Source organism: Lissotriton vulgaris, chromosome 1_1 (assembly GCF_964263255.1).
Source record: "Lissotriton vulgaris chromosome 1_1, aLisVul1.2, whole genome shotgun sequence".
Classification (NCBI taxonomy): Eukaryota; Metazoa; Chordata; class Amphibia; order Caudata; family Salamandridae; genus Lissotriton; species Lissotriton vulgaris.
In genome coordinates this window covers 315,610,173-315,626,159 of record NC_141685.1, presented here as the reverse complement: position 1 = coordinate 315,626,159, position 15,987 = coordinate 315,610,173, and the positions used below count along the sequence as shown (strand labels likewise).

At 40.6% G+C, this 15,987-nt stretch overlaps 1 protein-coding gene across 1 annotated transcript in view; it reads left to right on the top strand.

The window, feature by feature from the left end:
• The window catches only part of LOC147747111 (vitamin D3 hydroxylase-associated protein-like), a 373,652-nt gene that overhangs the window by 55,052 nt on the left and 302,613 nt on the right, over positions 1-15,987 (top strand). The window contains exon 2 of the mRNA XM_086952362.1: positions 2,493-2,606. Within this exon, the coding sequence (XP_086808488.1) occupies positions 2,493-2,606 (114 nt within the window). The remainder of the gene's footprint in view (positions 1-2,492; positions 2,607-15,987) is intronic.

Genomic DNA, 15,987 nt, shown 5'->3' with positions numbered 1-15,987 from the left:
AATAAAAGAAAAATGTGAACTTCACAGTCCAGTATCTTCATTTGCAGTAACTCAAGGAGGTGCTAAACCTTGACATTGATTGTTAAACACTTTTATAAAAGCAATGGCTCCTCAGAATGAAGAAGTGTTGGCCTCATTCCTGGGGCTTTATGAATACTATTCAAAGGTCTTCAAGGATGTTGCTAGTAAATAAAATGTTTGAAATTTCTCATGAAAAACTGGTGACAAAAAGTAGCAGTTGGAGCTTGTTGACATGGGAAATTTGGTATGAATCAAGTGGAACCTGACCGAGAATATATGTTAGTGTTTTGATCGCATACAAGTAATTTCATTACATTAATTTCAATACATGGTATGAATCAAGTGGAACCTGACAGAGAATATATGTTAGTGTTTTGATCACATACAAGGAATTTCAGTACATGTATTTTAGTACATACAAGCAGAAGCTAGTAGGATCCCCTAGCATATTTCTCCAGGTCTTCCGCCTGATTGTCCTCCTTGGAAGGCCCAGTCATTAGTCACATTATCCCTGCCTCGCTATAAATGGTTCATCAGAATCATGGAAGCATGTCCACAATATGCCAGCTAGCACATCAACCACCAGCAAAAAAATGCTTACATATCCATAAGGGTTGACAACTGTGTCATAGTAAAAAACTGTCATCCTGGAGTATATTTTTGGTTGCCCATTGTAATCAACCCACTCACAGGTATTGGACTGAATGGGATATTGGTCAACCAGAAGCAACAAAAGTAGATTATGTGCCACAATGTGTTTTAGTTCAACAGGAATTGAGTAACAAAGGTGTCATACATTCTTCGCACTGACAGGTGAACTTGAAAGAGAACTCTCCATTGGAAGATTATCCCTGATGCCTTAATAATAATAATAATAATAATAATACTGTGTTTTATAGAGCGCGAACAGCTACCTCGCGAGGAGGTGTCCCGGCGCTAGAAAAAAAACCACAGAGGTCCAGGGCAAAAAGTGGGAAACCTAGCGGGGCTGGGCAAAGAGCTTAAAGGGAGTGTTTGGCTTGGTCATGATTAACTGAGATGACACTGGAGGACTGTGCGCCTTTTTTGCACAGAGAGCTTAAGTCAAGGTAACTTTCCTTTGGAGGGTTTCTCTTGGTCCAAGCTCCCCTGCAGGAGGAGCCAATAAGCAATAAGGGTGTCTAGACTTTGACCTCAGTATCAGTACAGGCTGTGTTAATATTATGTTATCCATAAGGCACTTGCCAGCAGTGTAAGATCATATCATTTTAATTTTACTCCAAGACAACAGAATAATATAACGTCAAACTTCCACAAGGAAAACCTTGGGAGGCTCTCTGCTGCAAGGTGCAGGCCTGTTAGAAAGATAAGGGCCGCCATGCTTTATTTATCTTCTTGAACTGAAGAGACTTCAAGGAGTCTACACCATCAAGTAGGAAACTCTGAAGAGGAACTCAAAACTGAGTAGAAAGTCCTCTGACCATAAACTTGTAGATGATCCCTTCCATTTGGGTCTATTATTCCACAATATTGCATAAAAGCATACAATTTTTTGCTCTGTTGTTCCTAAATTTAACCTCCATTTTTAATTGAGTTCCATATTAGTAGTCTATTTTTGACATAACACTCTGTACCTGGCCACATCACACAGGTGCACAACATGTAAACCAAACTAAAAGTGACAACAAATTACCACAGTCTCTGCTGAAATATTTTTCCTCTGCAGCCATTGCATTTGTTCCATGTCAGAAATGTGGGATGTACAGCCCTTTCTTTAAAGGGTATCGAGTGAGGAGAAACAATTTGTTCTATTTGCCTAGTCCCCTATCACTTTCAGCAGAGACGTAGCTTGGTCTGTAAAATTGGGGGAAGTGATTTCAGATTTTCCAACAATCATGCTGGCGTATAATGGTAAAATACATTATTCAACAAGAAGGGCAGATGAAAGTGGCTACGTGGGCAGTGGAGTGGAGAGGGAGAAAAATGCAGATTTGCAGGGGTGTTAGAAAGCACAATATTTTGTAAAATAACCAACATTTCTGAAGACTTTTAAAGCAGAAAAGGAAAGAGTGTGTGTGCCTTTTTATCTGGGTTTTATGTAAACATTTCTGGTGATATTTGACAAATACTTATCATTACTTGACTGAAATCACTTGCACCCAACTTTTTTACCAGAAAATAAATTTATTAGGGGGGTGTAACACCCCAAGCACCCCCTCGAAGCTACGCCCCTGTCGTTTAGTCACCAACAATAAGTATTCTAAAATGTTACTTTGTTTGATGATATCTGCTTGGGTTTTGAAACATATTGTAATATCATTTATTGGGTGTTCCTATTAAATAAAAACATTTACACCAGAAAATTCCTTTAAATAAATATAAATAATGTAATTCTTTGTGCATGAAGTCTGGGCTTGTTTAGAGATTAGCTTTGACTTTGTGTCTCTGGTAGATGAGTTAACATACATTGTTTTTCAACACTTTATTTTCAGCTTGAAGGAGTGAATATGAATGAGATCCTCTCCTTGTCTCTCGTAGAGCTGACTGCACAGCTAAAGGATGGTTCAATCTGCCCAGAGAGTGTCCTTTGCGCCTACATGTGGAAGGTAAAAGAAACAAAATTGTGTTGTTGCATCAAGGGTTGTGATCATGTTCAGAGCTCCAGTAACAGCACCAAGGGAACACAAGGATCCTGTCTACTATTAACAGTTGTGATGCATCAAAATATATATGGCAACTTTACTGGGGTTAAAGCATGAACTGACTCTGTTCTAAACTCATCTGTATGGGTCACACAGTCATCCCCCTGGCAGAATCATTGTCAGAGCAGAACCTCGTCTAAAGTGTCTGAAATAGCAGGCCTCGATCACAGCACCACATAGAATATGAAGCTTAGCTAATTTCTCATGACTACCCACATATATTAACTGCTTCACAACTCCCCTTCAGCAATGATCTTCTTCATGCTGCTCCAGAAGAGGCAATTTGGGCCCTTTTCTAGTCCCCTCTGGATTGATCTTTTTAGGGAGCTTGAGGAATGAAAGAGTTAGATATCAGTTCAAGATCACAATTACAGTGCAACCCATTTGCCTACACAGTAAATCTCCGAGTTGGAAATCAGTTTAAGTATATACTTATTACAAATTCAAAGCCAGTGTAATATAATTCAATCTCATGGAACATCGCATAACAATAAAAAATTATCAAAGGACTTCCAGCTCTATGAACAAAGTTAATTCTCAATACCAAATAACAGATGAGAATCTCAGTTGCAATGGTACAGATCAGTAAAAATATGGCATGAGGAGAAAAATTCCGATCTTCCTGTCTATAATGCATTTATGTCTCTAATTCCTACACTAAAGAATACTAAACTAAATCACATACAGATCCAAATAGTAATGAAAGGTATCAGCGTGAAAACTTCCATAGATTCCATAGAGTGATTTTATTGAGGAAACAAAGAACACAAACAAAAAAATATATGATATAATAATACAATAAGCAGAAAACACATAATGGGAATTAAACAATGAAATGAGGTCATTTGAATAAAAATGTCATGAAAAACATGGCTGTGATGAAATGTTCAGATAAGAGACAATATTATAATCAATAAGCTAATACATTTCTTGCAACAATATATACAAATGAAATTATAGAAATATTCTATTGTATTATTAAGATAGGGAAGATCACAGAGGTTGGGCAACTACTTGTTGAATAGGAGATTGTGAAAAGGAGCGCTTGGCGCTGGCATCTACGTACACAGTAATCGGTGACCATAAATTCAAAGGTTTTATGGCTATGTGAATAGGCTGAACAAATGCTGTGTCTAATATATGATTGTAGGAAACCAAAAATGTGCCTATGCCTCCAAACAATGCAATAATGCAAACACTGAATGATTAGAGATAAACCATAAATTTATTAGTTTATCTCGACAAAACTTTTGTCATTGAATCAATACGTAAGTAACAAAATTCACTTATTTTAGGAGCAGACAAAGAGAAAACCATCGACTTCCTTTCTAGCCATATGGAGATCAATCGAACAATGTGTAAGTATCTACAGTGAACAATTATAAAGCAAAAACATTGCGCTAAATCGTACATACATGGACATTAATGAATCAAAAAGAAACTTTTCAAGAAACAGGTAAACGATCACAGTTTGAAAATCATAAATACAGCAACATGTGAGAGCAAGGGTGAATCTTTCAAATACAACAACCACTAACTCATGAAGTGAATTCGTTTGTGAAAAAAATCACAGTAAGCCCATTTTGAATATGTGACTATCAAAAGCCATTGGTGTGAAGACAAATGTATGAGTTCAAATGTCAAAATGCCTAAAGTCAAATGCCGACGCGTTTCCAATCCTGCCAGTGGTTTACAGGATTTTCATCAGGGCGGGGAACGAGTCCATGGGAACTGTTTTCCAAAAAGAATAAAGAGTTTGTTTTAGTAAACTGCAAACAAACGCCATTGTGTTCAAGTGCAAAATGAACCGCATTGTGGTGCGGCATACCTTGAAGGTAGTGGCCTGTGTGGCTTCAATTTTGGGATTAGCGCTTTGGCTCTTTGGGTCAGGCGGGTCTGGGCTGTAACAAGAAAGATGACTGCTGTCACTGATTTGAAAGTGACCCACTGCACGCTGAAGGAAATAACATGGAGGAAAAATGATTTTACCTTGAGTCTTTACAACATTAAGTCAAGGCAGCCGGTGGCAGGATTATTTTTCAATTATTTGCTCTGGGGACAGAAATGAAAATGACGATATTTTAAGAAGTTGTGCCAAAACGGTAAAAGAACGGGCACTGGAGCGTCACCGCTCCGGTGGGAACACTTACTTTTAAAAGTTGAACACGGGCGGAGGGATCGGACCGGTGTTAACAATGGAACGCTGTCCGTTCTAAAAAAATAATAAGAGGGAAAGGAGGCTAGCAACTGTGCGCTGAATCACGCAGTGGAAAGATAAAAGCTGACACTCAATGGCAGGTGAAGAAGGGGTCAATCGCTTACCAAACAACGCCACGAAGGGCTCTGCTAGACTGCATCCTTGCTTCTACCGGCACCTACAGGCTTTAGTTGTCCAGGGCGCTGCCGGTACTGGTGGTGATAAAAGCATGTGTATGCTAACAGCCAATGGGATGAGTTAAGAGTGCTACTGCATTGTGGGAAATGGAGTCCAAGTGTGGAGTCAAGCTCGATTGATTTCACTAAGCGTGTTTAGGCCCTTGTTCACACTATCGAATCGCAGTATGAGGTATGCCTCCTTACGCAAACGCATAGTTTCTACATTAGGGTAGCGTTTAGAGTCCAGCCAGACAAGTGGTGTCCATTTGAAATCGTTTTCTGTGTGCTGGTTATTTACAAAGTGTTCAACCATGGGTGCGGTCATTACTCGTTTTTTTATCCGAGATCGGTGTTGTGTAATGCGTGCATTAATGGCTTGATTTGTCTTGCCAATATAGACCTTGTCACAAGGACAGACCACTGCATAAACGATATTTTTTGTTTTACAGTTGGTGAATGCATCATGTGTCCATTTGATGCCATGATTAATGAAGGTGTCCCCTTCAATTGTAGAAGAACATGAAACACAGTTACCACATTTGTGGTGCCCAGTGATTGGTCTGAGGTTCCACTGTGATATGAGGTCACTTTTGGGCGGAGGAATATGGGTGTCTGCCTTGATGAGATGCTGACCAATATTTGGGTTCTTTCTCATTGCAAAGATCGGTTTGGGCAGAGGGTGCTCCATTGTTTCCAGCAAGTGCCAATTGTTTCGGATGATGTTTTTGAACTGGTTCGTGTGTTGCCCAAAGGTAGTCACACAAACCAATTGATCTAATTGCTTTTTTTCTTTTACCTGAAGGAGTGTCTCCCTCGGGGTGAACTTCGCCCTGTTTTTGGCATGCTTTAGTAATTTCTTGGGGTATCCTCTGACAGCCATCTCATTACAGAATCTTGTTGCGTGGGATTCAAAATCCTGTAGATTGGTACAGTTGCGTCTTATGCGCAGCAGTTGCCCATAAGGTAAATTATCCTTAAGGCTTTGTGGGTGTGAGCTATTGTAATGCAGGATTGTATTCCTGTCGGTAGGTTTTTTGTGCAAAGAGGCCGTCAGTCCAGATGTGCTGGTACCTACTAGGACGTCCAGGAAAGTCATCTCTTTGGAACTCGAGTTCATCGTAAACTTAATGTCTTGGTGTCGTGAATTCAACCATGCGTGGAATTGATCAAGTTCGGTCTGGCTCCCCTGCCACAGGACCCAGACATCGTCTATGTGTCTCAACCAGTGAATCATGTGATGTGAAAAAGACAACTAAAGCCTGTAGGTGCCGGTAGAAGCAAGGATGCAGTCTAGCAGAGCCCTTCGTGGCGTTGTTTGGTAAGCGATTGACCCCTTCTTCACCTGCCATTGAGTGTCAGCTTTTATCTTTCCACTGCGTGATTCAGCGCACAGTTGCTAGCCTCCTTTCCCTCTTATTATTTTTTTAGAACGGACAGCGTTCCATTGTTAACACCGGTCCGATCCCTCCGCCCGTGTTCAACTTTTAAAAGTAAGTGTTCCCACCGGAGCGGTGACGCTCCAGTGCCCGTTCTTTTACCGTTTTGGCACAACTTCTTAAAATATCGTCATTTTCATTTCTGTCCCCAGAGCAAATAATTGAAAAATAATCCTGCCACCGGCTGCCTTGACTTAATGTTGTAAAGACTCAAGGTAAAATCATTTTTCCTCCATGTTATTTCCTTCAGCGTGCAGTGGGTCACTTTCAAATCAGTGACAGCAGTCATCTTTCTTGTTACAGCCCAGACCCGCCTGACCCAAAGAGCCAAAGCGCTAATCCCAAAATTGAAGCCACACAGGCCACTACCTTCAAGGTATGCCGCACCACAATGCGGTTCATTTTGAACTTGAACACAATGGCGTTTGTTTGCAGTTTACTAAAACAAACTCTTTATTCTTTTTGGAAAACAGTTCCCATGGACTCGTTCCCCGCCCTGATGAAAATCCTGTAAACCACTGGCAGGATTGGAAAAGCGTCGGCATTTGACTTTAGGCATTTTGACATTTGAACTCATACATTTGTCTTCACACCAATGGCTTTTGATAGTCACATATTCAAAATGGGCTTACTGTGATTTTTTTCACAAACGAATTCACTTCATGAGTTAGGGGTTGTTGTATTTGAAAGATTCACCCTTGCTCTCACATGTTGCTGTATTTATGATTTTCAAACTGTGATCGTTTACCTGTTTCTTGAAAAGTTTCTTTTTGATTCATTAATGTCCATGTATGTACGATTTAGCGCAATGTTTTTGCTTTATAATTGTTCACTGTAGATACTTACACATTGTTCGATTGATCTCCATATGGCTAGAAAGGAAGTCGATGGTTTTCTCTTTGTCTGCTCCTAAAATAAGTGAATTTTGTTACTTACGTATTGATTCAATGACAAAAGTTTTGTCGAGATAAACTAATAAATTTATGGTTTATCTCTAATCATTCAGTGTTTGCATTATTGCATTGTTTGAAGGCATAGGCACATTTTTGGTTTCCTCTAGTTTAGGCCCTGCCTACCCTCCCTCCCATTGGGCCAAGCCACCATTTTGGGTTAATATATGATTGTAGCATACAGCATACCACTATGAATGATAGTTTAGCTCAATCTTTCCAAGTTTTGGTTATCTGCCGAAAGGTAACTGATAACAATAGATCGTCAATCTTTATATTATGTGTGTAATTATCCCAAATAGGTGATAAACTTCCCAAAAATACATGAACAACAGAGAAAGGGAACTTGAAGTCAAAAATTTTAGCCCAAACACTTTCCCAAAAAAGTATGCACATATGGACATGTAAAGGGTAAGTGTTTCAGGTCGGCAGGTGTGGATAAGTATGGCCAACAGGTATCAGGTACATCATTGTGTCTTTTATGTAACATAACTGGATGTATTAAAAGTCTATTATGAATAAAAACTAGTGTTTATATAGTATTTGCTGCTCTAGAAGTTTTCCTGATCTCGGTCCATATATTATTGCATAGAAGAAATGACCAATCAACTTCAAGATCTCTTTACCAGGAAAGCTCTAATTTAGTCTTCTATCTATCGGAATGTAGAGTATGTAAGTGACTATAAATGGTAGAAGCTCTAGGTCAAGAATATAAGAGACTGAGCAGACCATTGACAGGGTGAGGATTTGGGTGACAATGAGTTAAAACAAGCAGGTTCATTGGCAAGGGCTTGTTTAATGAGAGTGAAAGGACGAGGGTAAATCGAAAAGCTGACTAGCCTCAGAGAAAGATATGTTTACCCCGGATCAGTATAGACTTATTATGCCATATTTGGTATTTGAAAGAGTCTGGATCTGTAGGGGATATCGTTGGACTGGGCTCTAAAAGTTTACATGTATGTTTAAAGATAGGTGTAGAAATAGACTGGGGTCTACAGGAGAAAGAAAATTAAAAGAGAACTGAGAAAGATGTGAACATTCCAGATTCACCCACAGAGGACAATTACCAGCGATTCAGAAAGCCAACTCAAAGCTTGACAAAGTAAAAAGATTACAGATAGGTGGGAAAATCTGGAAAGTTAACACCACCTTCTGATTTTGCCTTTATCAATCTTAGCAATGACATGCAAGGTCTTTTGTTGCTCCACAAGAATGATGATAATATAGATTTTGTTTTTAATTTTAAGGGAATAAGTATTGGGATATTAGAGAGAGTATATAGGTGTAAGTATCATTTTAATGGTGTCTAATACACCCCACTACGAGAGATATAAGGGGTGCCATTTGGTTGTTAACGTGGTGATTTTTTTGTATACATTTCTCCTTACACAAACAAAGCATTTTTAACATTAAATGAGTAAAATAAAGACCTAAATACTTTATATGATGGGGTTTCCAAGCACTAACATCGTCTTTAAGGATACATTTAGTCAAATGTAATATTTTGCATTTCTCCCTATTTAATTTGTACCCAAAGACTAAAGCAAACAGCTCCACCTCTTGCAAAAAGACAACGATAGAGGATAGTGGATTTGAGATAAATAATAATATATCATCTGCATATGCTGAAAATTTAATGTGCTTATTATTAACTTCAAAACCCTGTATGTCTCTATTTTGACAAATTCTGGATAAAAAGGGTTACAAAGCTAGGATAAAGAGGAATGGGGACAGAGGGCAAACCTGGCGTACACCTCTTCTCAAGTCAAAGTAAGAAGATGTTTTGCCATTTACATAAACGGATGCCCGAGGATTAGAATATAGAATCGAAATAAAAGAAATGATCCTTGGGTGAAAAACAAGCCATTTAAGTGTTTGAAAGGGATAATTCTAGTTAACTCAGTCAAATGCTTTTTCGCATCCAAGTATACAGCTGCTAATGAATGGGGTAAGTGGGAGGAGTTGGATAGACATGTGTTGTCGGAAATAAAATGACCCTTGACAAATCCAGACTGTTCCGCACCCAGTAAATGAGAGAGGAAGGTTTGTAGATGCATGGCTAAAACGTTAGTAAAGATTATGTAATCAATATTAACAAGTGAAAAAGGTCCATAATTTGTAAGATATTTTAAATCCTTCCCTTCTTTAATAATTAGACAGATTAAGACTTCCAAGAAAGAACCAGAGGATTCACCTGAGTGTGAAACATTTTTTAAAAGAATAAGTAGTTTGGGGAAAAGTAATGGTGAAAAATGTGTGAAGAATTCCACTGTAAAGCCATCTGGTCCTGGAGCTTTGCCTTTCTTGAGTGTTTGTAAAACAGTGAGGAGTTCCTGTTGTCAAATATCAGATTCTAAAGGAGTAAAATCTATTTGAGTGTCAGAGGAGTGATGAATGCCTGAAAGGATCTGAGAAATGTCAGTTTCCAAGGATATGGTTATGGGTGTGTATAATGTTTTATAGAAAAGAACCTGGCTTGGCTTGGCAGTTCGGGCTGGACTGTTCCCATGAGGCACAGGGTCAGACTGATTTGCATATGGCCATGTCTGAACTGGGGTGGCAGAGTGGGCTAAAGAACAGTGATGGATTTAACCCAGATCTGTTGACTGGGTGTGAGCGTTTGATTGGTTCAGATGCTCCGTCCTTTACCACCCCCTTTTGTACCGCTTTGTTCTCCATAAGTTGGCAGGGTATGCTCAGACGTGAGCCCCTTGCTCACTTTGCCACTGGATTCAAGCAAGCCTGGCTGAAGATGGCTGTAATGCCAGAAACCGGTCCTAGGAAGCTTGTTTACGGTCCAGGGAAGGCATGGCTTGGCAGTTCGGGCTGGACTGTTCCCATGAGGCACAGGGGCAGACTGATTTGCATATGGCCATGTCTGACCTGGGGAGGCAGAGTGGGCTAAAGAACAGTGATGGATTAAACCCAGATCTGTTGACTGGGTGTGAGTGTTTGATTGGTTCAGATGCTCCGTCCATCACCATCCCCTTTTGTACCGCTTTGTTCGCCATAGGTTGGCAGGGTATGCTCAGATGTGAGTCCCTTGCTCATTTAGCCACTGGATTCAAGCAAGCCTGGCTGAAGACGGCTGTAATGCCAGAAACTGGTCCTAGGAAGCTTGTTTCCGGTCCAGGGAAGGCATGGCTTGGCAGTTCAGGCTGGACTGTTCCCATAAGGCAAAGGGTCAGACTGATTTGCATATGGCCATGTCTGAACTGGGGTGGCAGAGTGGCCTAAAGAACGGTGAGGGATTAAACCCAGATCTGTTGACTGGGTGTGAGCGTTTGATTGGTTAAGATGCTCAGTCCTTCACCACCCCCTTTTGCACCGCTTTGTTCACCATAAGTTAGCGCTGGGATGCCTATGGGTAGCCATGCGCTTTATAAATGCTACTTCTATTCTATTCTATAAGTTGGCAGGGTATGCTCAGACGTGAGTCCCTTGCTCACTTTGCCACTGGATTCAAGCAAGCCTAGCTTAAAGCGGCTGTAATGCCAGAAACCGGTCCTAGGAAGCTTGTTTCCGGTACAGGGAAGGCATGGCTTGGCAATTATGGCTGGACTGTTCCCATGAGGCACAGGGTCAGACTGATTTGCATATGGCCATGTCTGAACTGGGGTGGCAGAGTGGGCTAAAGAACAGTGATGGATTAAAGCCAGATCTGTTGACTGGGTGTGAGTGTTTGATTGGTTCAGATGCTCCGTCCATCACCACCCCCTTTTGTACTGTTATGATTAAATAAACCAGGTTCATAAAGAAAGATCCATTAAAGATTGTCTCAGGGAGCAGAGAGCTCCAAATTCCTCTCACCAGACTTCCTGTGAATGAGGACATGTTGCACTTAAAATGGCGGTCGTAATCAGCTCGTCATGAAGTAAAAGCGTGACCTGAAAATTCAAGGTTTTTCATCTCAAAGAATAGTCTGAAATTGTATTCAGAATATTGGCATATCCTCAGCTGATAAATGCATCTCGCAATATGTTCTTGATAGTTGTTGAAATGCGGTCCGCCTGCATTGTCCCGAGTAGCCTCATATGAGCGCTGCCATCCTCCGCTGGCACCAAGCAACGCCCCGTAGATGCTTTCTAAAGTGAAGTGTCACATTGCATGTATGCCGCACCACGAGATAAAGCATAGAATGCAAATGTCTAAACCTCTGTTCCTCAATCTACCCTGAAATCTGCTGCTGAATCTGTTCTGAATCTGATCTGAGGCATAGACCAACACCTAGTTATACCCCAGACGCCCTCCTATTCAGGACCAAGGTCTGAATTAACTCTTCTTCAAATACCATTCTCATTGGCAAGTGGCCAATTAGTCTTCTTTTCTTCAAAAGCAACACTATAATTCTCTTCTTTGATCTATATTCTTGGAGACAGCCTTGAGTCTCATTCCACAATGACAGCAGATCTCCCCATAGGCCGTTAATTTAATCAGCCCTAGACTCCCTTCATGTTCCTTATATATTCACACACTAAGAGTACTTCTTCATTCCTTAGGCCATCCTATCAGTCACCTGGAGTGGGTAATAGAACATTATATTCAAGGAAACATTCACGTTGAAGGGTAAGCATTGCAAAATCTAGTGCTTAAGGCCTCTGGGCAAGTTAAGGAAAGTAGGATTTCAATACACGTCATAACAGTATAAATGCTAACACATGAACAGTCATGTTACAAAATGAAGACAACTTTCATGAATACACGTTCCATTATATATCAAAGGAAAACATGTTCATATTAATGCAAATAATACGGAACTCGTTGTTACTGCAAATTAAAAGCATTAGTAAACACACATATAAAAAGGTTGTGACTATATAGCACGTGCACTTCATATATAGCTTTCAGTGCACCTTTCTCTGCTGAGTTACATTACATCTCCCAAATTCATAAGCCTAATATACATATTCAGCCTAATCAGTGGTAATAAGGGTTTAGCCAGTTTTATGCTGCATTTCAGCATTTGAGTTTCACCGTCCACTTTAATACCTGGTCCAGAAGTGCAAGTCCTCTGCTTTAGTCCACTTGTCTCAGCCCAGAATACGTCTTTCAACTCCTCTGTTAACTGCTCAAGATTTCACCTCATCTGTTGTCAGTGATATAGACTGTAAAACCAGAAAGCAAAACAGATCCATATTAAGAGCCTGTTTAGAATTTGTCACAAATGTGAAAGATATTCTGTCTGCCTCATTACATGTGCATTATATGCTATGACATTTGTGATAAGACGGATGCACCATATTTCATGTGCATTCTATGCCATTGCACTTGTAATAAGGCGCATGGGATATCAGTCATGTTTGGTCCGCCAAACTCTAAATCAGTCCTTAAATCTCAGCAACATAACTTCACTTTGCTCATCTATCAGTTATTTATGAGGTATCATTTGTTTTAACCAATTATTTATTGGGTTTCAAAGACTTAACCATTGAACCTATAAACAGTGAGCATAAACAGATATAAGGTATTTTACAATACAGAAACACAGTGCAAGAATCACCATCTGGCCATGCTGAAAAGAGGCCCAACCGCGGAAGCCATTGCAACCACATGTTGACTATCCATCGTGCAAACAAAAGACATACCGCCATGTACAATTCAGCATATAGTGGAAGTAAAGGAAAAGAAAGTTGAATGGGGACGGGAATGTCCAGGGCAGGGGGAAGGAACAGTACATCAGCTTGTCGATGAGATCACCTGATGTTGATCTGACCTTCACCAATGACCTCTTAAACTCATTATTTTTATTTTTGGGGGCGATTTCTATAGCGAGAACTCAACCCGAAGTTATTGGAGTACTTTACATGAACACCAGTTGAGTTACAGACAGACACATTAATTTTGTAAGGCACAAGGAGATTAAGTAATTTGACCAGAATCACAGAATGTTGAGTGTCCCTGCCGACAATCAAACCCAGTTCCTCAACATTGAGGTCGACTGCTCTAGCTGTTAGGTCAGATCCTCTTCAAGACACAGAATTTGAGCTCCGGTCATTTTAATACCTGCTGCAGAAGTGCAAGGGTCCAACAATTAGCACAACTTCACAATGCTCATAAATGGCTATTTACATGGCACTATTTTTTTCTGTACTTACCCATTGTACAAAACATCTGGGACTTGATAAGGAACTTCTCTGTTCCTCTGGTTTTATGATCAAAGAACAGAATATCCCCTCTTTTCCAATAATGTGCATCATTTTCGATTGTGGTTGATCTCAATACATCCCGATAAAGTGTAGAGTGCCCAATTGCATCCTGTCTAGGTGGATACTTGTTTTAAAAACACACAAATACAATGCAAATCAAGTGATTCTTTCTTTTATAAAGTAGAAACAAGCCATGATCTAAAATTATATGAAAAAAGCTTTCTTAAATATGACCTTATTCTTTAATGGTGGAACAGTAGAGTGAATGGATACCGTCAATCAAACTCAAAACTGACAGTTATTTTGCCCTGGTAGTGACATGACATCCATGGCTGTGCCTTACAAAGTTCCACAGAAGTAATTTTACTCTTGAGTCATAGGACTATGGTTAGTCATTTGATCATCTGGGTCATGTAACTAGTGGTTGTGATGTCATCACAGTCAGGTGACCCCAGGCTGGTCGCGTAACCTAGGTTGTGATATCAGCATTGTCAGGTGGCTCAGGTGGGTCACAAGACCTGCCTGTAATGTCATCTGCAAACCATGACCCTGTAAGGCAGAGGTCTTCAAACTTTTGGATGCCAAGACCTCCCCTGTCAACATTTTGAGGCGTAAGGACCCTCTCCCGACAAAAATTTCAAATCCTGTAGGCAGGGCTACTAGAATTATGAGGCAAGTGAGGACCAAATTACGCGACAGGCTTGACTGAATTGTGTGGGAAGAAAATGTAAGTGATGTTATGTGATGCCGCGTATTTTGGGATAGCATTGCTTCATTATTTTGACATTTTTTATACACAGTAACACAGAGGAAAGATTTCACCCCATCAGTACCCGTTTATAACCAAAATACAGCAATTACCATCAGAAAGATTTCTAGTCAACCTTTGAGAAAGGCCTTCCACTCCGCAGGAATACGTGCTGCCACATTAGAAGCTCACCTGGCCCCGGCCAGGAGAGGCAGGGGTCCCCTAAAAACATGGCGGTTTTGTGCAGTGTTAAGAAGTTTGCAAATGCTGCTTTCCTCTCACCCCCTCCCTTCCATCCCTCTCTCATCTCCTAACCCCGGATCCTTCTCTCACTTTGCAGGCCATTTTCTTTCACCCCTTTTTACAACATTTGAACTCTCCCCATTCAACCTCTCACTTTAACAATGCACCTCATCTCTCTATAGCACCTTTCTGACAAACATTTCATTTTCTTATAGCGCTACTCATAGTTTACTCACACTCAGTTCTGTGATCTGCATGGTACACGTTCTTTGTAGCAGGCACATTAACCCTCTGCACACTGTGTAGGTGACAAGAGTGCCCATGTGAGTGCATGGTGAGCGATGCAACAGTGCAAGAGTAGGGTAAGAGAAGTGACATTAGGGTCAGTGAGGTGGTGTATGAATTTGGGTGCTGATGCAAGTTCAGAATGGGACGAACAAATGCATGATTACTGATGGGCTTGTTTGAGTGAGTTGCTTATTGAGCAGTGAGGGGTTCAGGTGAGTGAAGTGTCACATGAGTGCAGGATGAGTAGTGTACTTGTGTGACTGCAGGGTGAGGTATAGGGTGAACAGCGCAAGTGCATTGTGAGTGCAGAGTGAATGGTGTGAGTGCATGGTGATCAGTGTGAGTGCACGGTGAGCTGAAAGTGAAGGGCGAGAATGAGGAGCGAGTTGTCTGAATGCAGGGTGCATTTCCATACACTTGAAGTAACTCAGCATGTTCTAGACCGCGGCGTAGGGTTTAAGATCTAAGTTAAACTATTGCGGCATTAATCAGAGATCGAGGGTGGAGGAAATAAATAATATGCTGATCCTGCAACAAACTTACAGCTCTATGGTTAGGGTTGCCAGCAGATTATTTGGATGGCCCAGTCGGTACAAAAATAAGCAGACACCTAACGCTGTATTTTAAGCACTTATCTGTGCATACTTCGAACAACAAATATAAATGGAAAGCACTGATAATTGTGTTCTAGGGCTGCCTCAATGACCCCTGACTGACAAATAGAAAAAAGACAGAAAAGTGACATAACTAATGCATAGATACTTTTGTATTTAAAAGTCTATTTAGTGTCAAGAAGAGATCTTTGCAGGCTCTTTAAACAAAACAGGAAGGCATTTTTCTTTTGGCAAACCCTACTTTATATTCCTTTTCATTAAATACATCTTCACACTACAGCAGTAATTGTAAAATACAAATGTAAGGAACAGGCACAGTGGAGGCCCAAGGGGTACAGAAACCAGGAAAAAAACTAAGCCTCTGTAATCAGTTTACAAAGGCATGCAAATGGTATTTAAAGACCTGTGAAAAACTCGGGCGTGTTGGAGATGACTCCAGACACTGCCCAGCCCAGCACACAGCTCGATATGGCCGGGATGCCTC